We start from the raw sequence: 24,108 nt of genomic DNA on the forward strand, positions 1-24,108 counted from the left end.
CCTGATTTAAACTGCTTTCTGTCTCAGCCGCCTTTCTCGACATGCTGAGAGTGACTGCGCATCATGCGGGATAGATCTTGGAATCTACGGGCAGGACCGCAACGCTCATTGCTGACCAAACCTTACCACCGGCTAAATCGTTACCAAGAAGGATGTCCGCGTCAGTTCTCAGGAATTCTGATCACACCCCTATTTCAACTGGTCTAGATTCCAGCTCACAATCCATAATGACCTTATGCAAGGGCACCATTTCCGTCCCTTTTCCTATTCTTTTCACAGCTACCATTCCCGTCTTGCAACCAAAATCCGGCACCTTACTGCTAATCAATGATAGTTCAGCCCCTGTGTCTCTCCAAATCTGTACTGGAACTGGTGTGTTTCCCTCCCTCACTGACACGGTTCCATTTGACATATGTCTCAGATCCTTCTCGTACTCTGTCTACCCGGGGCTCTCTTGCTGATTTACTGATTACTACAGCACATCCGATAGGGACTGCGGCTTTCCGTTTTCCTGTCTCTTTCCTCGGAACAAAGCACCTAGATGCAATATGCCCCCCCCCCCCCCTTTCCACAACTAAAACAGGTCAAGCCCGGAAATCTCTGGCCGTCTTGCCTTTCCCCCTCAATCTTACCACTAGCTCCCGGCGGGACCTCTGCCTCAGCCGGCGGGCTTTCTCTATCGTTCCCACTGTTTCTGTGGGAACTTTTATTCAAGGGAAAACCTAGACTTGTGGGTTAGGGCGTATTCATCTGCGAACCTAGCAAATTCTGAGATGGACTTATTCAGCTTCTCATTCAAATACATCCGGATATCCTCCGAAACACAACCTTTAAATTCCTCAATCAGAATTAACTCCCTGAGACGCCAAAAATCCTCTTCCACTATTTCTGCGGTACACCAACGGTCCAAGAGCACACCCTTCTCATAGGCAAACTCAGTATACGTCTGATTCCATCCTTTCTTTAAATTTCTGAACTTTTGCCTATACGCTTCAGGTACCAATTCATAACTCCGGAGAATGGCCACTTTTACTTTGTCATAACTCTCTGCCTCTTCCTCCTCCATGGACAATGCCGTATATGCTCGTTGCGCCTTTCCTTTTAACACACTTTGTAACAGCGCCACCCACTGATCTCTGGGCCACTTCTGATTCACTTCCACCTTCTCAAAAAGCAAGAAATAACTATCAACATCCGTCTCCTCAAACGGAGGTACTAACCTCAACTCCCGACTAACATTAAACCGCTCCTCTCGGTCTGACCCTTGATCTCTTCGCTCTTGCCTTAACTTCTCCATCTCCAAATCATGTTTCCTCTGTTTCTCTGCCTCCTTCTCCTTCTCGGCTCTTTCCTTTTCTTTCTTAGCTCTCTCCCTCTCTTTCTCGGCCCTCTCTCTCTCCTTTTCAGCTGCTTCCAGCTGTTTTAACTGAATTTCATGCTCCCTTTGTTTCTCAGCCCTGTCCTGCTCCCTTTTCACCTCTAACTCCTTTAGCTGGAGCGCATGCTCCCTTTGTTTGTCGGCCCTTTCTTTTCTCTGTCTCGGCTTTCTTTCTCTTTCTCAGCTGCTTTAACTTAATTGCATGTTCCAACCTTAATTTCTCCAACTCTAACTGAGCCGTCCCACTAGCTGGTACCTTTTCAGGGATATTTTCCAATACCTCAGCTGCAAACACATTTTTCCCAATATAATACTGAGTTATTGCCCTTCACACCTCCCGCTTTTTCATGGACAACCTCACCTCTAAAGAGGTTTAGCCCTTTCGCCAGATTTATCAAGTCCGATTTGGTGGCCGCCTCTAGAATTGGGTTTTCTATAAATTCATCCACGTCCATCTTTGCTGGTTTCCCATCTGGCTACCCACGTAACCAGATCCAAGTTTGGACTTACAAGCCTGATTCACTGGCCTCCCAATTTGGTGAAAAATCTCGAGACGAGAACCCCAATTGTTACGTACCCCATAACTGGGTCATTTACCAGCAAAGATAGAGAGGTCCGTTGAAGTCTGATGGTACTATTTTTAACAGTGTTTATTGATAAAAATACACAAAAATAATATCAGTGCAAACGTACAGATAATATACGTTGTCAATACTAAATCTAAAAGCGCGGGTATAATAATAATCAGTAAGAAATAGCTCTATCGTTGTCTAGAGGATAATGTATTGTCCGATGGAAATATAAAAGTCACTTTATTTCATTCAAGCTGCAGGCTGCAGCCTTTGGTTGGAGTCAAGAGAGAGTGTTTAAACTTGCCCATTCCTTTTATGATGTCAATCCTTCGAGAGTCGGTGGAGGCTGAGTGCCCCTTTGTGTTAGCTAAAGCCGTTCTTCCGTGGCAAGACCCAACAATTCCGAGGCAAATGGGAAAGGACGCACGTGGGCTTTTCCACCGGCTTTCGCTATTACGCTGTTACAGGAGTTCTAACGTTTCTTCTGGTGCATCTGAGGGGCTGTTCCCCAGACCCTCTTTTATCCTGACTCACAGGGTCTCAGATGTCAATCAGGGTGGAATGATGCCATCCCCCAACCAGCCCACGTTGCCTGAGGGCTTCCATGAAGTACAATATTCAATACACAATTCCGTCTCCAAGAGACAATGACCTGCGTGGCTTTGTATTGCTGGGGCCAGGACATTCCAAACGTCTCTCACTCATTTTCTGGGTCTCCTGACCTGACTTAATAGCGATCTTGCGATTCTCAAAAAGGAGAGGGACACAGGCGTAACACACCATAGCGAAAATCTCACGCAAGCGCTCACGGCAGCACTCGCAGCATAAACACTCGGTGCAAGCGCGCACCTATGTCTGCCTGCCTCGATGTCTGAGATCGAGGTTCGTCATCTGCTGTGGCTGATGTGGAAGGCTTGAAAAATGGCAGTATGCTTGACTGCTTAGCCTCGTGCATTTTTTTATCATAGTTCCTTGTAAGCCCTCAAACCATCCTGCAAATATGGCCTATGTACCCTTTCAAAATTGAAGTCATACTTTACTGCAATCATTGCAATGTTGTCAATCGCAGCGAAAATCTCATGCAATTGCTTCATGTTCAGTTCCTGGACGACTTCACTTTCGCAGTTGGCTACTGCGTTCAGTTTCATTTGTTATTCTTTCCTCTTCATCAGCTCTTCATCTGTCAGTTCTTGGTCATGGGATGCCAAAGCCTCTACAACATCATCATCTTCAACTTCCACAAAACTACCCTCCTTAGCCAAACTCACTATATCCTTACTTCATTCACCACGATCAAAATGCTTAATTATGTCTAGCTTTACATTAAGTTGTAACATCCTTATGTGCTCTTTTAGGCTTTTCTGATACTGTACCTTAGAACTCATCTTGCTAACAGATGCACAAAATAAATCGACATAAAGTACAGATGCTCACAGGCATGTGTTTAAGCAATGCCGGCTAGCATGCAGTTCCGGGGGAGGAGCTTGGCTGCTCGGGGCATGCACTGCCCTTTTTCGTAACAGCGAAAACACCTTCTGTTAGCGAAAACAGGTAACTAATGTAGGTCTTCCGTAACAGCAATGTGTCGTAAAGCGAATGTTTGGAGAACGGGGGACACCTGTACTTAGTATTATTAAAGACCTGAAGCATCAGGAAGCAAGTCATTTTGTGCAGGGTACCTAAGATCTGAACCTGTCTTTCTGTTCAGTTGAGTTGCAGGTCAATAATGACTACTACTCCCTCCCCCAAAGATAGTGACGAGTATAACCTGTACTCATAGTAATACCATGAACGTCAGGGGCATTGGTTGTACTCCACTACAGTGGGGGTTCTCAGGACCACTGTTTTTCTTTGTGTAATGACTTTGGTGCATGATTTCTAAATTTGCCTATGACAGAAAACTCAGGGGTAGTGAACTGGAAATAAGACTAATTGATAGTAATTGATTTCAAGGATATTGAAAAAGGCCATTGGAATGGGTTGATCCGTGGCAGACAAAATTGAATATTAAAAGCTGCATTTAATTTTGGTTAGAAAGAATCAAGCAATATAGAAGACACAAGACTTTACAGGTGCTGGCAATCTCGGGAAATCTTGAGTAACACACAAAATGCTGGAGGAATTCAGCAGGTCAGACAGCATCTTTGACAATAGCTTTTGGATCCTGATGAGTCTTGACCCAAAGCATCCACTGTTTACTTCCCTCCGTAGAGGCTACCTGAACTGCTGAGTTCCTCCAACAAGAAGCAATTCAAAACTGCTCGGCACAATTTTCAAAATAGTACCCAAAAATCCAGTAGAATAGGTGCATTATTTATTGGAATTAGCAGAGTTGGTGATAAAAGTGATTGATTCAAAATAACATGGCATCTTGGACTTGATATAGCCATACAAGAGCAAGGAAGTCTTGATGCAACTGTATAAAACATTACTAAAGACAGGCAGCGACACCTCTGCCACGATTATCCTCAACACTGGTACTGAATGAAGTTGTGTCCTCTGCTCCCCACTAGACTCCCTATGCAGTCATGACTGCCAATGCCGTATTCTGGTCTAACTCCATTTATAGGTTTGTAGATGGTACAACTACAATGGACCGTGTGTCAAATAGCAATGAATTGGCATACAAGAAGATGTAAGAGCTTAGTGGCATGTTATTATGATAATAACAAGATTCCCCTCAATGTTAGCAAAACATAAGAGCTGCTCATTGACTTCAGAAAGTGGGTGGTGGTGCACATGCTCTTGTTCACATTAATGGTGCTGAAGTTGAGAGAGTTCAAGTTTGCAGGAGTGAATATCGCCAATAGTTGGTCCTCATCCAACCTTGTAGGCGCCACAGCCAAGAAATTTCACCAGCTCCTCTATTTCCTCAGGAGGCTAAAGAAATTTTTGAGTATGTCCTTTTACCTTGAATTTGCAATCAATACACCATAGAAAACATGGTATGTGGATATATCATAGCTTAGTATGGCAACTGCTCTTCCCAAGAGCACAAAGAACTTCAGAGAGCTGTGAACACAGCTCAGTACATCATAGAAAGCAGCCTCCCCTCCAAGGACTCTGTCTACACTTGTTGCTGCCTCAGTAAAGCAGAGAGCATAATCAAAAACTCCAGCCACCTTGGGTGTCTTTCTTGCAGACACAGATTCTGCAGATGCTGGAAGTTTGGGGAAATCTTGGGCCACACACAATTCCAAAGGAACTCAGCAGGTCAGGCAGCATCTATGGAGGGGAATAAACAGTTGACGCTTTGGGCTAAGACTCTTTCAAGTCCTGGTGAAGGGTCTTGGCCCAAAACATTGATTGCTTATTTTCCTCCAAAGATGCTGCCTGACCTGCTGAGTTCCTCCAGCAGGAAGCAATATTAGCTGGTAGGCACATTTCTCAAAGAGAATTGAGGATCTTCCCCCTCCTATATGGTAGAAGATGCAAAAGCCTAAAGCATGTAACACCAAGCTTAAGTACAATTTCCATCCCTCTGTTTTAAGATTACTGAATAGTTCTCTGGGATGTTAAGATGGACTCTTGACTTCAACCTATCTTGATTATGACCTTTTATCTTAGTGTCTGCTGGCACAGTGCTTTTTCTAACTATAACTCTGCATTCTGTTATTTGTCCTTGTACGACTTCACTACATTGTCATAAATTTATTCTGAATGAATAGTACACAGGACAAGGGTTTCACTGTCCTTGATACATGCAAAATAATAAACCAATTTATTGCAATCAGAAGGGATTTGGGCTAAGTATCCAAAAGAGAGAATTGGTTCCACTGTGTAGAAAAGGGTGGATTATGGTTCCAGCTCTTGCTCTTAAAGCCAGCACAGATTTGACAGCCTGAATAGCATCTTTTCATGCTTCAACCATTGACTTTTATTGTTTCTTGCATGGTATTATTAATTTTTCCATAAACAAGCAGCCCTATCTCACCACTTCACAACATTCTGCCATCACACAGTTAATATTAGTCTGCACAGCATCTTGTACTTCATGGATAGAAATTTGGTGCCACTAAGTTTTAGAATTAGTTTACTGGACTAAAGCCAATGTATTTGGTCCCTGCCCACACTCTTTCTATGTGATGTCTGAGGCTAACCCTTTATGATTCAAAATTACATTGACACTACCTGCCCCAGTTTCATTCTTTTGCTTCACTCTGCCTGTACCTCATCTCCTGTTGAAAACCATATTCATGTTATCTGTAGGTCTAATGCACTTCCTGATAACATTGCTCTTTCTGCTTACTGTAAATGTGGAACATCACAAAATGTCCATGACCTAACTCTCACGGATTCTATTCACCACATGTGGTTTTTGATGAACATTAGTTCCATTATTTTTCAGCTCTGTAACCCTACAAGATGGTTGTGCACCTCCATTACTATTCTATTAACATTAACCATTTTTTTTTCTTTTTTAAGCGACCCTCAGACAGGCATAGCCCCGGGAAGAACCCGGGGCCACAAAGTGCGTTCAAAGTGTCGATGATCAATGTGTCCTGCAATTCACATTAATTCTCGCAGCTAGCTGCGTTCTTCATCGACGCACGAGCCGAGTGATCCACCGCTAAGAGTTAACATTAACCATTTTAATTGTTACACTGTAGGTGGCCATGCCTTCAGTTCACAACAATCCAGATTCTTGAATTTTATCTGATTTCTTTTTGAGAAGACCAATTCTTGAATATCTCTCCTGTTAATTTCTTAATAGCTCAGTTGGATGATTCCTCTCAAATAGCTATGTCAATTATTTATCCTAACTTGTATTCACATTTATTGTTTAATCAAATTTTTATAGAAGAAAATATTTGAGGTGGAAACTGCAGGCAAACATGCCCATTCTGTCTTCCTTTTTGAATTCTTGACTGATATCCAAAGCTTTGATATTTTTCCAATTTAAGTCAATGCATAAGTTGATTAGTCATGTTTTCATTTTTGATTTATTTAAATAGCTTCATACAGATTTGATTTTCTGATAACTTTAGGTATTTGTAACTTTAATACAAGTGTCATGTCTACTCCAACCCTGTATATTTCATTTTTATCAAAGGTATACAAGTTTTGGTGGAGCCCTTGCAGTACTGTTCAAAGTCACTTTAGTTTCTTCATATTGCAAATTTTTTTTGGAAAAACTAGAGCGAAGATTCAAAATAAGCTTTTGCTTTCATATTTTTTTAGGGAATGATTTTGTTTTTAGTGCTACCAGTGCATAATTTTGCAAACTTTCTAAATGTTAATATCAATAGAAATTCTCTATAACAAGCTTTCATTGTTTGAGTAACTTTAAAATTATGACTATGATGCAAAGAGGCAATCTTGGTTGCAATTATTTAATAACTTAAGATCAGATTAGCCATCCTCTTCATCCCTGTACTTACACAGGCCTAAAATCAAATGTGAGTAGAGAGCAAACAAGAATTCTTATACACGTTCAGCAGGCATGTAAGTACAGCCATCCTAAAGAAGCTCCAAAGATTCCACTGTAAATATAAAGCTTTTATTATTAATTTGGGTTGTTGCAACTTATTAAGTTAAGGAAAGTAAATTAACATAACATTAAGAGCAAACACGAGGAAATCTGCAGATGCTGGAAATTCAAACAACAACACACACAAAATGCTGGTGGAACACAGCAGGCCAGGCAGCATTTACAGGGAGAAGCGCAGTCGACACGGGCCGAGACTGAAATGTCGACAACGCTTCTCCCTATAGGTGCTGCCTGGCCTGCTGTGTTCCACCAGCATTTTGTGTGTGTTGTTGTTAACATAACATTAAAATGTATTTTAAAATGATGTTTTTCTTCTTCTCAAACCCATCACCCTTACTGGGTCATAGACCATCGATAGATTCCTCTGTCCTGGCCCAGTCTTTCAAGTTGTCCCCAGGTGTATCTTTCCTTTCCCGGGAATGAGACCTTTGAGATTTCTGTAGCACTGAGTTTTTATGGGATGGGGTTGTTCAACCCTCCTCCTTTCGCAGCCTGGCTTGGGAACATCCACTGTGGAGTTATTTCAAGATGCGCTTTCTCATATTTGCATTCTGAGTTTGATGTTTCATTAGAATGAATGTGCAAGATAACATATTATACTTAAGTAGTGTTAAAATGAGATTAAAGTCTGTTGGTTTACTTCTAAATCATTAAAAAATGTCACCGTTGGGATTTCCTGATTTAGGTTACAAGTATTCATGATGGAAAGTATATAGCTTGACACTTGCATATCAAAGATAGAAGCATGAACAATGATGAGATTATTGCAAGAAATGTACTTAATAATTGTGTTTGGAGAATAATTAAAAATAATACATGTCTAGATTCTGAATACAGGCAGTCTCCTGGTTACGAACGAGTTCTATTCCTGAGTCCGTCGGATTTGTACCTAAGTCGGAACGAGTACATCTGGTATTATTAAGCGTCAGTTAGTCAAGTGTTTGTCTTAGTATATGTTTTAGCTTTCTATGCATATAAAACACTTAAGAAACATATGTGCTCCATTATTCTCACTTTATCCTTTAAAATTGTTCTGATCGTTGACCGACTGTAGCCAAATGTTTTTCCAATGACATTTCACCTCTTTCCAAACGCTTTATTATTTCCACCTTATTTTCAATTGAGATCGCTTCCCGTCAACAGAACAGAAACACTATGGGCGGCGGGTCCTGACCTCCACCGGCTCCTGAGGTCGCTGGGTCCTAAGGACCAGCACACTGAATTCCCCGGGTCCTAAAGTCCACTGCACTGAGACAGGTTAAATGGGACAAGTGGAGGCTGTGCTGGGTTTGGGTATTTGATCCTCCTCAATATTCTGTGTGGGAGTTTAAACTGGATGTGGCATGTTTTTTTTTAACGAGGTCGAGTTGCGAGCTCGACATCAACCGGGCACAGGAGCGGTCTGTCACTGGATCGAACTCGGGAACCTCCGTTCTCAAGCCTGGCGCTGATCTTACTGTACCACCAGCTGACCAAAAAAGGGAGGGAGGGGATCAGGGTGAATCTTGCTAAGAAAAATTTAAGCCAAATACAAAGTTACACGCTCAACACAGTGTCAATGGGAATGACTTAAAATGGCAGACGGCGTTCTCCTTCCTCGGTTCGTAAGTACAAGTTGTTTGTAAGTCAAACGTTTGTAACTCGGGGACTACCTGTACTCATTTATCAAATTGGTTTAGTAAAGCAATGTTTATTTTTTTTTAAATACTATACAAGACTTGAAATAAATCGTATTAAAATGTTTAATACCATTGACAGTTTAGCAAGTAAAATAATAGTACTTTGAAATAAAACCAGAAAAAGCTGAGAAACTTCACAGGTCAAACATTATTTGTGGATAGAGAAACAGTTTTTGTCTCAAGTCTATAACCTTAATGATCGTCTGCAACAAAGATGCAAAACTAGTGGATGTGTTCTTGCCAAGATGATATCGCAATTTGTATGTATCTGCACTCAAGAGCTGATAGCTGTTTGGTATAGAAGTGTATGAGGCACACAAATCTAACTTTAAAAATTTGGCAAAAACAGTACAGACCAGAAGAAATGGCAGTGGTGTGGTTGTACAGTAATTTGGATTGAATTTGTGTTCAATATTTTAGTTTGAATTGTCTGGTATAATTACTACTTAGGATTCTTAAATTTAGAGATTTTGGATTTGAGATTTAGAGACCTTGCCCAATGAGCCTGTTTCAATCAATTACAACCATGTGATCAATTAACCTAACTGTATTTCCCCCCTCCCCCCCAGGTGGGAGCACCCAGAGGAAACTCACACAGTCATGGGGAGAATGTACAGACTCCTTACAAATAGTGGCAGAATTGAACCCAGGTAGCTGGCGCTATAATAACATTTCGCTATCTGCTACACTACCATGACACCTACATTGTCAGTGGAATCATTAAATTGTGGAATGTGGAAAGGCTAATGTTTGTAGCATTTAGTGCACATGCCTTAATGTTCATCAAACCCAAGACTATGATTGTATACATGGTTGAAAATTCTTAAGAGTGCTTTATTTTGCAGATTTTTCTGTCCTCCTCCATGTGTATATCTAATGGGAAGTGGATGGAAAAAAAAGAAAGATCAAATGGAACGAGATGGATGCAATGAGCAGGAATCACAGCCATGTGCATTTATTGGAATTGGAAATAGTGACCAGGAAATGCAGCAACTTAATTTGGAAGGAAAGGTAAGAATGTATGTTGTTTGGTGACAAAATGGCAAAAATAATTGCTTTTCAGGTGTTGATGGACTTGTGTAGTTTTGCATGTTTGAAATCCTTATCTATATTTTTTAAAAAGTAGTTAGAATTGTACTTCAAGTAACACTTGAAGTTCAAAATTGTGCATTAAAAGATTCTTGGGTAAAATTTGAGACAAGACATTCAGCACAAGGTGAGATGGAATAAGGATTTTTGACTTCCAGCCTGTAATTTTAATTTCATTTTAACAATAACTAGACGGACAATGGTTTAAATGCAAGTTAGAAACTTTCTTAAAGTGCTACAATTATTTGGGCGAATTAAATTACTTTGAGATCTTTAAGGGTCTGTTGAACAACACAAAGTCAGGAAAATGAGAATTTGGCAAGGAATTGATGATCACATAGGTCCAACATTTTATAACATGTAACTTTCCAGAATATTTCACATTAGTTGCTTACTTCCATGGGGGGGCGAAGGGGAAAAAGTAATATAATCCAGTCTTTGGATATCAAATAATATCAAATCTTTGCTTACATTTTTGAAACTAGCTTGTATGTTTTGCATTTTAATCTTTAGGCTGATTACAAAATTTTTTTGCTATATTGTCAATGTAACTTAAGTAATGTTTGTAGAGCTGTCAAGTCCAAATTCACTTTCTAGCTCTTGCTCCCCAGCTTTAAGTTACGACACATAAAATGCACATCCAAACATTATACTTATTTCTGGCTCTAGCACCTCCACTGTCTGTGATCTCTTGAATGCTGCCATGCTTTGGGTGAAAGATTTTCCTGCATCTTTTTAAGAGGAACTACAGCAAAGCATTTCATCCATTCTTTACCATAATTAGACAACATTGCAAAGAAATGAGCAAATCGATGGCAGATGAGTTTAATCTATACAGTTGTGAAGTGATATATTTTGGTTAAAAAAATAAGAAGTACCAGTGAAGTAGATACAAGTGATAACAGGGGATGTGTATATTATTTGTTGAAACTGTTAGGGTGGGTTGTGAAAGTGATGGTTATGAGGCATAAAAATAGACCCTTTGGCCCACTGCACCTATATTGACCATTATGCCGATCTATATTAATCCCATCTGCCTTCATTAATTCCACATCCTTCTGTGCCTTGCTCATTCAAGTTACTTTCCAAAAGCTTCTTAAATATTTTCACAGTTCCTGCCTATTCCAGATACTGATTACTTTGTCGAAAATTTTACCTTTTGTGTCCCCTTTAAACCTTTCCATTTCCCTTTCACCTTAAAACTGTGTCCTCCAGTTTTAGCGACCCCATCTGTGGAGAAAACACTCTGGTTACCTATTCCATCAAATTTCTGATAACTTTATATATCTCTATCATGTCACCTCTTGGCATCCTTTGTTTCAGGGAGACAACATCATTTTGAATCTTTTCTGCACCCTATGTAGCTTAATCACACCCTTTCCATAGTGAGGTGACCGGAAATGCACAAAATAGTTCAAGTCTGGACTAACCAGTATTTTATACAACCTTGAAGTAATACCCTAACTCTTATTCTCAATGCCTTGGCCAGTCAAGACAGCATAACGTATGCCATCCTCACCAACTGGTATGTGTTGCCACTTTTTGGGAACTATGTACTTGTACTCCAAGTCAACACCACCCCCCCACCCTCTGGGCTTCCTTCAATTTACTATGTATGATCTGCCCTGATTTAATTACCCAAGATACATCAATGTACTTAAATTCCATCTCAAGGTTATTTATGGATCTCAATCTAAACCATATATTAGACATTGTTGCCTTGGATGCAGGAGTTTTGTGCTTCTGAATGTTTCTGATGTTCAGAGAAATTGTAATTTGTGGCATTACCTTGTACCATACATCTGTAGAAGGGCTCAAGAGATTAATTGATGAACAACCTGATATTATCAAAAAGTGGTTTCCAGTGACCACCCATATTAATTACTCGATGTAGATTGGGAGACTGTTTCACAGGGCATCTATGCTCAGATAGTCAGATCAAGTGGAATCTCCCAGTGGCCACGGTTTTTAATTCCTCATCCCATTCCCATTCTGATATATCCATTCATGGCTTCCTCCGCTGTCGTGATGAGACCACACTTAGGTGGGAGGAACAACGCTTTCTGTTCCATTTGGGTAGCCTCCAACATGATGGCATGAACATTGATTTCTCAAACTTCCAGTAATGCCCCTCAACCACCCCCCTTCACTATTTCCCATTCCCTTTTTCCACTCTTACCTTATCTCCTTGCCTGCCCATCGCCTCCCTCTAGAGCTCGTCTCCCCTTTTTCTTTCTTCCATGGCTTTCTGTCTCTCACCAATTAACTTCCTAGCTCTTTACTTCATCCCTTTCCCTTCAGGTTTCACCTGTCATCTGGTGTTTCTCTCTCCCCTACACTTTCTCCCCTACACCCACCTTTTAAATCTACTCCTCAGCTTTCTTCTCAGTCCTGCCAAAGGGTTTTGGCCCAAAACATCGAATGTTCTTTTTTTGCATAGATGCTGCCTGACCTACTGAGTTCCTCCAGTGTGTTACTTGGGATTTTCAGCATCTGAAGATTTCCTCGTCTGTGATTTGATTACCACTATTTGTATCAGTGAGCTTAGTGATGTATAATCATGAAAGTAGATCAACTAGTTACCAAGTCCATTCTGAACACAGACTTGCGGCCCCTGCCCAGAAAAAATGAGTAGCGGAATCCCATGTTTTATATGTCTTAGTACTAAATTGTACAAAATCTGTTTGCCCAGCAAGTGCTTCAAATCATCAAGGATGAATGAAATGCTGACTGCTTTTATGTTTCATTATCTTTGAAAATGTATTATACTTAGCAAAAATCTACAAAAAGGTTTTTAAAAATACTTGTAAAAATACTTCCAGTTTGCAAATTAATTAGTGAGACTTGCATGGTGCCTTGGTTTTCAAGGGATATTGAGGCTCTGGTTAAGAAGTAGGTGCATAGTAGCTATAGATTGGGAGGAATTAATGAGGCACTTGGGGAGAATAAGAAATACAAGCAAACCCTAAATAGGGAAATCAGGAGGGCTAAACAAAGGTATGAAATTGCTCTGACAGACAGAAGGAGAATCCCAATTGTTTCCACAGATATAATAAGAGCAAAAGGATTGCAAAGGACAAAATTGGTCCACTTGAAGATTACCATGATTGAGTGGAGCTGAAAGAGATTGGGGAATGGGAGAGATCTTGGATAGATACAGAACTAAGGCAAAACAGCATTATTGTAGTGTTGGACAGTGTTGGAGTGGATATTTGAGACTTCAGTGAGGAGAGGCTTGATTGAGAGAAGGCGAAAAAGCTGTAGCTATTCATTTTTGTTTTTGTTTTCCTCCTTTATATTTGTACAGTTAAGACAGTGGGGATGCTAGGCAGGGTAGTTGAATGGTCGTCTTGCGGTCTGTGAGAAGGCAGGGAGATTTCCTGTGTCCCTGATGACTACACCTCTGAGAAATGCATCTAGCTGCAGCTTCTAACTCCCTGTTAAGGAGTTGGAGCTGGAACTGGATGAACTCTGGATTATTTGGGAGGATGAAGGAGTGATAGAACATGTAGAGAGGTAGCTACACCCAAAGTGCAGGAAACAGGTAATTAGCTGACAGTCCAGAAGGGGAAAGGGTTTAAATAGCCAGTACAGAGTACCATACCCCTGTGGCTGCCCTCCTCAACAACAGGTATACCACTTTGTATACTGTTAGGGGGGTGGGGGGAATGACCTAGCAGAGAAAAGTCACAGTGGTCAGGTCTCCGGCTCTGTGACTCAGAAGGGAAGGGGGAGAAGAGGCAAGCTGAAGTGATAGGGATTTGTTAGGGGAATAAAAATGAGTTTCTATGGATGAGAATGAGATTCTGGAACGGTATGTTGCCTCCTGGGTGCCACGGCCCAGGATGTCTCCGATCGCGTCTTCAGCATTCTGAAATGGGAGGGTGAATAGCTAGAGTTGTGATCTATGTAGGTACAAATGAGATGGGTAAGAAGGGTGTCGAGGTTCTGTAAAGTGAGTTAAGGGAGTTGCATGCCAAGTTAAATGGCAGGACCCTCCAGAGTTTTGACCTCGGGGTTGCTACCCATGACATATGTTAGTGAGGCCAGAAATGAGAAGATCATACAGCTTAACACATAGCTAAGGAGTTGGTGTAGAAGGGAAAGCATCAGAATTTTAGGATCATCGGGCTTGCTTCCAGGGAAAGTGGGACCTGTACAGAAGAGATGGTTTGCACCTGACCTGGGGAGGTATTAATATCCTAGTGGGAAGGTTTGCTTGTGCTGCATGGGGCTAGAGAGGGAGGACGGTGTTTAAACTGAAGTGGCAGGTGAATGGGAACCAGAGTGCCAGAATGATTGTAGAGAGAGAGGTTGTGAAGACATCAGATAAAGTGAAGACTGAAAAGGTTGAGCATGGTGCGACCAGTGTCCTGAGCAGCATACTGTACATCTCAATGTAAGAGGTGTTGTAGGAAATGCAGGCGAGCCCAGGGCATGGATTAACACATGGAATTATGATATTGTAGCCATTAGTGAGACTTGGTTGGCAGGAGGGGCAGGACTGGCAGCTGTATATTCTGGGGTTGTGTTGCTTTAGATACAACAGAGCAGGGGGGATTAGAGGGGAAGGGGTTGTGTTACTATTCAAGGAAAATGACATAGCACTGTTCAGGCAGGACAGACTGGAGAACTCATCTAGAGAAGCTTTATGGGAGGACCACATTAATGAAGCTATGTTACAGACCATCCAGCAGTCCTAGGGATTTAGAAGAACAAATTTGTAAAGAGCGCAGACTGCTGCAAGAAACACGGTTGTTAAAGTAAGTTATTTAACTTCCCACATATTGACTGGGACTCCCATACTGTAAAAGGACTAGATGGGGCAGAGTTTGTCAAATGTGTTCAGGAAACTTTTCTTAATCAGTACATCAAAGTCCTAATAAGAGAGTGCATGATACTTGGTCTGCTATTAGGGAATGAGACAGAAGTTTGTGTAGCAGAACACTTTACATCTAGTGATCATAATGCCATTAGTTTCAAAGTAAATATGGAAAAAGATAAGTCTGGTCCCCATCTTGAGTTTCTAAATTGGAGATGGGGCAATTTTGATGGTATCAGAAAGGATCTGGTAAGTGTGGATTGGGCAGGCTGTTTTCTGGCATCGGTGTACTGGGAAAGTGGGAGGTCTTCAAGAATGAAATTCTGAGAGTATAAGGCATATATGTGCCTGTCAGAATAAAAAATAAAGATACAGGTTTGGGGAACTTTAGTTTTCTAGAGATACTGAGGCGCTGGTTACAAAAATAAAGGTGTATGGACAGCATAGGCAGGTAGGAACAAATTAGATACTTGAGTGTAAAAAATACATGAGAACACTTAAGAAATAAATCAAAAGGAAGACATGAGGTTGCCTTTAGCAGACAAGGTGAAGGAACATCCTAAGGGATTCTACAGGTATGTTAAGAGCAAAAAGATTGCAAGGGACAAAATTCTTCCTCTGGAAGATCAGAATGGTAATCTATGCGTGAAGCCAAAAGAGATGGGAGAGACCTTAAATGGATTCTTTACCTCTGCATTTACTCAGGAGATGGACACAGAGTTGAAAGAAGAGAGGCAAAGCAGCAATGAGGGCATGGACCCCATACAGATTAGAGGAAAAGCTATTTGCTGTCTTGAGGCAAATGAGGTTGGATAAATCTCCAGGGCTTGATGAGGTGTTCCCTTGAACCTGGTAATTACAGGGGCCCTAGCTGAGGTATTTCAATCATCCTAAGCAATGGGTGAAGGATTGGAGGATGGCTAATGTGTTCTATTGCTTATGAAGGTCTCTTTTAAAAAAAAACACACACACAAAAATTATAGATGAGTGAGACTGACATCAGTAGTGGGAAAGCTATTGGGAGATATTCTATGAAACTGGATATGAGTATTTGAATAGACATGGACCGATAAGGGATAGATGGCACAACTTTGTGTGAGGTAGGTTGTGTTTTATTAGCTATACCTGTCCACCTCGTTACTGCAAATATCTAATCAGGAATCATAGAGCAGCCATGCAATGCATAAAAGCATGCAAACATGGTCAAGAAATGCAGTTGTTCAGACCAAACATCAGAATGTGGCGGAAATGTGATCTAAATGACTTTGATTATGGGATGATTGTTGGTGCCAGACAGGGTGGCTTGAGTATCTTAAGCTGTTGATTTCCTGGGGTTTCATGCAAAGTCTGCAGAGAATGGTGTGTAAGTCAAAAAGATGTCCAGTTAGTAGAAGTTCTCTTGGGTGAAAATGCCTTGTTAATGAGAGTGGTCAGAGGAGAACAGTCGGACTGGTTCAAACTGACTGGAACATTAAACCACACGTTACAACAGAAAAGCATCTTTGAAAACAGCACATTGAACCTTGAAGTGGATCGGTTACAGCAGCAGAGGACCACAAACATATATTCAGTGGTCACTTTATTCGGTACAGGAGGTACTTAATAAAGTGGCCACTGAGCCTTTAAACATTTGGATAGGTAGGGCTTGATTAGGGATAGTCATCATGATTTTGTGCATGGTTTAATGTATCTAACCAAGCTTATAGAGTTTTTCAAAAAGGTTGTCAAGAAAGTTGATGAAATAAAGGCAGCGGATGTTTTCTACATGAACTTTTGCATGGCCTTTGACAAACTCTCATATGGGAGACTGGTCAAGTAGGTTCAGCCACTTGGCATGCAGGATGAGGTAGTAAATTGGATGTGATATTGGCAATGTGGGAGAAGCTGGAGAGTGGTAGTAGATGGTTGCCTCGCTGACTGGAAGCCTGTGACTAGTGATGTGTTGCAGGGACTGGGGCTCAGTCTGTTGTTGTTTGTCCTCTATATCAATGATCTGGATGATGATGTGGTTAACTGGATCAGCAAATTTGTGGAAGACAGCAAGATTTGGGGGTGTATTAGACAGTGAGGAAAGGCTTTTATGGCTTGCAGAAGGATTTCCATCAGCTGGAAAAATGGCAGATGGAATTTAATGCAAACAAATGAGATATTGCACTTTGGGTGTACAAACCAGGGTAGGACTTGCACAGGGAATGGTATGGCACTAAGGATCGTGGTAGAACAGAGAGATCTGGGAGCATAGATCTATAACTCCTTGAAAACTATGTCACAGATCAGTCAGATCATAAAGGGAGCTTTTGGCATAGTGGCCTTCTTAAATCAGAGTGTTGAGTGCAGGAGTTGGGATGTTATGCTGAAGTTGTGTAAGATGTTGGTGAGACTAAATGTGGAATATTGTGTGCAGTTCTGGTCATGAAAGATGAAACTTGAAAATGTTCTTAATATTTAACTGAAAAGGCTTTAATATTTGTCACTCTTTCAGCTTTTATGCCATTCTATAATTTAGGTACAAAAAAACCAATCTATAATTTGAGAATTTGACAGAATGGCAATGTTACTGCTGTAATTTTCAGCAGAAGTCAGTTACTTTTTTGGAAATGTTTTACTTGCAATTGCTGAAATCTGTTAAGTAAATCATAATATTGCATAAGATGAGCAATCTTTGCAAAGTCTATGTATGGGGAAAAAAGCAGAATTGTTTCTTTACAAATGAAGACTGGAGAAATAGGTGAGCAATTTTGTTTCAATTCATCCATATTACTGAATTGACATTATTACTTACATCCTTCATATACATGAGTAAAAATCTTTACGTTACATTTCTGTCTAATTGTGCAATTTATAGTAATTTATAATAGTATGTACAACAGGATTGTCAATATAACACAGAAACACAATTGTATCAGCATGAATTAATCAGTCTGATGGCCTGGTGAAAGGAGCTGTCCTGGAGCCTGTTGGTCCTGGCTTTTATGCTGCGGTACTGCTTCCCGGATGGTAGCAGCTGGAACAGTTTGTGGTTGGGGAGACTCGGTCCCCAGTGATCCTTTGGGCCCTTTTTACACACCTATCTTTGTAAATGTCCTGAATAGTAGGAAGTTCACAACTACAGATGTGCTGGGCTGTCCGTACCACTCTCTGCAGAGTCCTGCGATTGAGGGAAGTACAGTTCCTATACCAGGCAGTGATGCATCCAATCAGGATGCTCTCAATTGTGCCTCTGCAGAAAGCTCTTGGGATTTGGGGGTCCTTACCAAACTTCTTCCACTGTCTGAGGTGAAATAGGCGCTTTTGTGCATTTTTCACCACACAGCCGTTATGTACAGACCATATGAGATCCTCGGTGATGTTTATGCCGAGGAACTTAAAGCTGTTCACCCTCTCAACTCCAGATCCATTGATGTCAATAGAATTCAACTCCACTCAAAGGCAAACCTAATCTAATTGTCATGAATTTAAAATGTTGTACATAGTGTTGTGGCTGCCACCAATAAATGATTGCTTTAGTTCTGTAAATTGGTAACTTACGGCCTTTTTTGGAGATGTGAGATGTAATACTGAAGATTTCATGTTTCCAGATTGAGGATGGTAAGAAGAAAGGATAGATTCAAATTCAGTCTTCTCTAAATCCAGCAGATGAAAACATAGTTTGATTCAGATTCCCACATTAAACAGTTTCTGACTTTGACACACCTTCCTGAATCAGTCATCAGCATTCACTGAGGTTGTTCTCCTGTTTTATTGTCATTGTAGACAACTGTCCATGTGAACTTCGATATTTTCAGTGCAAAAAGTAGCAAAACCAAAATTAGTTTCTGAACAAAAAAGATGTTATGAATTTTTCAGGGAACCTAATTGTGATGGGTTTTGTTTATCAGATTAAGTCTGTTATTAAATGTGTGTAATATTACTGTACTCTGAACTTGTGTATGAAATACACAAGAAAAAAGAGTAAAGCTATCTTCTAAAAGTTGCCAGATAATTAACAATTTCTTAATCCTCTTAAATAATATTTAAATCTGACAAAAATAATACTTTGGGAGGTAAACAAGGAGACATCCCCCAAATTTCACTGGCATGTCATGTTAATGGAAAATTGAAGTGAATCAAAGTTAGAGACTTAGATTTTAAAACTAATAAATTGTTTTTTTTGAGCTTGTGTCAGAGAATAAGGAGAAATGGGATAACTAGAATTACTTCCCTGGAAATTGGCGTGAGCCTTTTAGACAAAAATATCCTTAATTATAAGCAGAAAATTTTGAGCATCTATTTTAATGCATTCTCCACCGACCACCATTTTAACATTAAGTTGAATGTTTCCATGTGATCAGCCTTGACCTCAATTTGTGTTTTCCCCTTTTATTCAGAGTATTTGTACATTTAATCCACTTTCACCAATTACATTGAAAGAACGTTTTCATGATCTCTGGAATATGAGGTAGAGAATTTAAAGTGCTAAATTGCCTTTTCTTGTGTTTGTTTTTGTTTTGAGTCAAATAAATTTGGAAAATTTAAGTTTAGTTGCATGTAGCTTCATCTTGTCTCATTCACAAAGCCTGGTGCCTCTGTTTATATTTGCTTAATTGTGCAGTCTTTTGTCCTTTTGATGTAAGTGAGGGATGCTGCCCTCACCCGCAACTTCTCCATTTTCTGGTCGTTTGTGCTTATCCCATCTTCTTAGTGCCTTAACAGGTATAGAGTTCCTCCTGTCCTCACCTACTACCACATGGCCCTCCACATCCAACACATCATTCTCTACAACTTCTGCCAAGCAAAAGAAACTACACATTTTCATTCACCGCCTCCATTCGCTGCCTCCCCTTGCCTTCATCCGCCACCTCCAAACAGTCCTTCCAGATGAGACAACACTTCACCTGTGAATATGTTGGGGTAATCTAATGTATCCAGTGCTCTTAATGTGGCATCCTCTACGTTGGTGAGATCTGACATAAGTTGAGGGACCACTTCATCAAGCGCCTCTGCTCTATCTGCCAAAAGCAGAATTTCCCGTTGGCCAACGATTTTGATTCTTACCGCCATTCTTATCCTGCCATGTCAGTCCACAGCCACCTCTTTTGCCACAGTGAGGCCACTCTCTGCGGAGGAGCAACACCTTGTTCTATCTAGGTCACCTCTAACTTGATGGCATGAACATTGATTTCTCTCTATGGTAATTTTTTCTCTCCCCCTTCCTTCATCTTCTATTCCCCACTCTGGCCCCATTTCTCACCTGCCCATCAACTTCCATTTCTCTGATGGTCCACTCTCCTCTCCTATCAGATTCCTATTCTCCTTCCTTTGACCTTCCCACCCACCTGGCTTTACCTGTCACCTTCCCCTAGTCTGTCCTTCCCCTCCACCATCTTTTTATTCTGGTGTCTTTTCCCCCTTCCTTTCCAGTCCTGAAGAAGGGTCTAGGCCTGAAACATTGACTGTTTTTCTCATTTCCATAGATGCTGTCTAATCTGCTGAGTTCTTTCAGCGTTTTGTGTGTGTGTTACTCTGAATTCTCAGCATCTGCAGAATCTCTTTTGTTTATATTTTGCCCTTTTGTTTTGCAGAATTATTGCACAGCCAAAACATTGTACATATCTGACTCCGACAAAAGAAAGCACTTCATGTTATCAGTAAAAATGTTTTACGGTAATAGTGACGACATTGGCGTCTTTCACAGCAAACGGATCAAAGTAATCTCCAAGCCTTCCAAAAAGAAACAATCCTTGAAAAATGCAGATTGTAAGTATATATTCATTTGGCTGGCTGGCATTAAATGTTATGTGTCACAAATCACACAAGGAAAGAGTGTAGTTTATTTGCAAAACATTCTTAGTTGAGTTTAGAAATGTAACAATACTTATTTTAGACCTAGATAATGATTCTTTAGAAATAAAAACAAAAATGCAAAAATTACTCAGTAGGTTTCCAGTTTCTGTTAGAAGAGAAACAAAATTAGTATTTCAGGTTGAAGACCTATTGTCAGATGTTTCTGTCGAAGGGAAAATTCAAATTTCCTATTTCTTATTTCTTTACTATTTCTTTATTTCACATTCATTGGCCTATCCTGCTGAGTGCTTCTAGCATTTCTGGTTTTTATCTGAGACTTCAAGCGTCTGCAGGTCTTTCCATTCTTCTCTGTAGAAATATATTAATAATATATTAATATATTGAAATATAGAAATAGAAATATATATAGCTTCAAGAATGAAGAAATTATCGAGAGGTTTTTTTTAAGTTAATGTTCAATGTTCATTGGGCCTGAAATTTCAAGGGCAAAGGAAGCTGCATGGTATGTTTTTAAGCTTTTGTTTTAATGTTTGGTAAGTATCTGTAGAATCAGAATCTGACTGAAAACTCTAGGAATTCAGTTACCTGTAATGTGCTTGTTTGCATAACAGAAACAAAAAAGCATAGAATCCCTAATCTTTGACTGAAGTTCAATCCTAAATGTCCTTGGACGTGGTAGCTTCCATGAACCACTGCAGTCTGAGTTGAATGGTTTCCACAGTCTTGGCTAAGGGCTAATATGATTTTGATAAAGAAACAATGAAGGATTTCCATTGTGGTTCAAAATTGGATTTTGTATCAAGGAGGGAACTTGCAAGTTGTGTTTCCATTCACCCACTATCCTTCGGAGTATACACTGTTATCCTGGGAGATGATAGCAGGGATCGCAAAAATGACTGGATGGGAAGCCTATCACATGTACTGTTTTTTCTTCATGTTGTGAATCTTGAGCCTTGTAGGGGTTATATCTATTGAGGCATATAGAAAGTATTCCATCACTTGCCTGTCTTGTTCCTTCTGGGTGTCAGAAAAGATCTGTGAATCGTTTCAGACTTGTAGCTTAAAACTTATTAACTGACCTACCTGAGGCTGATCTGATGAACTATCTAGTCAGTGTTCATCTATTATTAATTGAAGATTTTTGTCATGCTAAAAAAAAACTTGAAGGGAGATAAATAAGTTCGTCAGGTTGGAAATATTCCTTGTCTGACATTTAACTGGAGCAAATGTTGAACTTCTAATTAGTCAGATCTGAATGCTGCCTGGGTCATTATCAGTATAGGTGCAGATGTTTGGTTATCTAACAAACTGATCATGACAACTCCTCCTCTTCCTCCTGCTTAGACAATTCTTTGGGATTGAAGATCCCTTGCTTACACTCTGGTTTTTTGGGTTCTGATCTGGTCATTGAAGACAACATTGTAGCATGTGAGTCGTCCACAAAAGGGGTAGGAGCTGCCTGATGGGATAGGTGGATTGTTTAAGATGGTGCACTCGTCATGCAAGGCTTCTCCATCTATCTGATATGTGGGTTCAGAGATTTCTGTATGATCTGATTGCTGCTTGCTCCAATGGTTGTGAGCTTAACTAACTGAGTAGTCTTTTGGTAAACATTTACTTCTTCACAGATAATTCATACCATAGATGAAAATGGTTAGCCAAGGTCACAGATCTAAAGAATTACAGTGATGTTCTTGGCCAAGTTAACAGCTTTAAAAATAATGCAAGTGTCTCATTTAATGCTGTGGCTCTTCCAGGTGGCTCTCTTTTCCATGATTTTCAACTTCAGCTTCGTTGATGGTTTTATGCAATGCCAAGGCAGACTAATGCTTAGAATTTATATTAAATCCCTATGCCAGTGCTGAGCTTAACAATTAATTATTGCAGACAATTGATTAAACCTTGTTTCTTCCTCATGTTCACTGCTTGTCCATTGAGGAAGAGCATGATACATTCTGATCATAGAATATCGAGAAAATAATGAATATATATTGTTTGACCGTAAGACATAGCAGGATAAGGCCATTCAGCCCATTGTCTGCTGTGCCATTCTGTCATTTCTGATTTATTATCCCTTTCAACTCCATTCTCCTATCTTTCTGTAACCTTTGACCCCATGACTAATCAAGTACCAATCAACCTCCACCTTAAATATATGCGATGACTTGGCTTCCACAGCCAATCATGGCAATGAATTCCATAGACTCACAACCCTCTGGCTAAATAAATTACTCCTCATCTTTGCTCTAAACAGACATCCCTCTATTGAGGCTGTCCCCTCCTTTTTCCGAGACTTGCTCATTATAGGAAACCTTTCCACATCCACTCTATCTAGGCCTTTCAATATTTGATAGCTTTCAATGAGATCCACCCTCATTCTTATAATGGGTTTGGGGCCCAGAGCCATCAAAGGCTCCTCATATGTTAACCCTTTCCTTCCAGGAGGTATTCTCATGAACCTCTTCTAGACCATCTCCCATGCGAGCAGTCTAACCTATCTATGCCTTGTGTCTCAGCATTGCAATTTTATTCTTATATTCTAGTCCTCTTGAAATAACATTGTATTTGCCTTCCTTACCACTAATTCTACCTTTAGGAAATTCTGCTCAAGGGCTGCCAATCCCCTTTGCATCTCTGATTTTTGAATTTTCTCCCTGGTTAGAAAATAGTCTATGCATTTATTCCTTCTACCAAAGTGCATAACCATACACTTCCTACACTGCATTCTATCTGCCACTTCTGCCTTAGTCCTTCTGCAGACTCTCTGCTTCCTCAACACTACTTGCTCCTCCATCTAAATTCGTATTGTTCACAAACTTGGCCACAAAGTCATCAATTCCATCATCCAAGTTATTGACATATAGTGTGAGAAGAAGTGGACCCAATACTGACCCCTATGAAACACTAGTCTCTGGCAGCCAACCAGTAAGTCCCTTCTAATTTTACTATTGGCTTCAAGCCATTCAGCCACTGTTTTACCCATTTCCCTTAATACCATAGGCTGTTATCTTGTTAAGCAGCCTCATGTGCAGCATCTTGTCAAAGGCCTTCGGAAAATCCATGTAACCAGTGTCCGCTGACTCTGTCTATCACATCTGTTTTTTCTTCAAAGAATTCCAAAGTATTGGTCAGGCAGGATTTCCCCTTAAGGAAACCATGCTGATTTTTGCCTACTTTATCATGTCCCACCAAGTACCCCAAACCCTCATCCTTAATAATGGACTCCAGCATCTTCCCAACCACTGAAGTCAGGCTAACTGGCCTAAAAATTCCTTTCTTCTGTCTCCCTCCCT

General features: G+C 40.4%; 1 protein-coding gene and 1 non-coding gene across 3 annotated transcripts in view; one reads left to right on the forward strand and one right to left on the reverse strand.

Moving 5' to 3' along the window:
- rbpjb (recombination signal binding protein for immunoglobulin kappa J region b) overlaps positions 1-24,108 on the forward strand; it is a 132,538-nt gene that overhangs the window by 66,051 nt on the left and 42,379 nt on the right. For both annotated transcript variants that reach the window (XM_059989001.1, XM_059989002.1), the window contains exons 4-5: positions 9,966-10,131; positions 20,593-20,767. In XM_059989001.1, the coding sequence (XP_059844984.1) occupies positions 9,966-10,131; positions 20,593-20,767 (341 nt within the window). The remainder of the gene's footprint in view (positions 1-9,965; positions 10,132-20,592; positions 20,768-24,108) is intronic.
- On the reverse strand, positions 6,376-6,529 carry LOC132405111 (5.8S ribosomal RNA). The gene has a single exon (XR_009515763.1). It is a non-coding gene; the product is annotated as a 5.8S ribosomal RNA (ribosomal RNA).

Source organism: Hypanus sabinus, chromosome 14 (assembly GCF_030144855.1).
Source record: "Hypanus sabinus isolate sHypSab1 chromosome 14, sHypSab1.hap1, whole genome shotgun sequence".
Classification (NCBI taxonomy): Eukaryota; Metazoa; Chordata; class Chondrichthyes; order Myliobatiformes; family Dasyatidae; genus Hypanus; species Hypanus sabinus.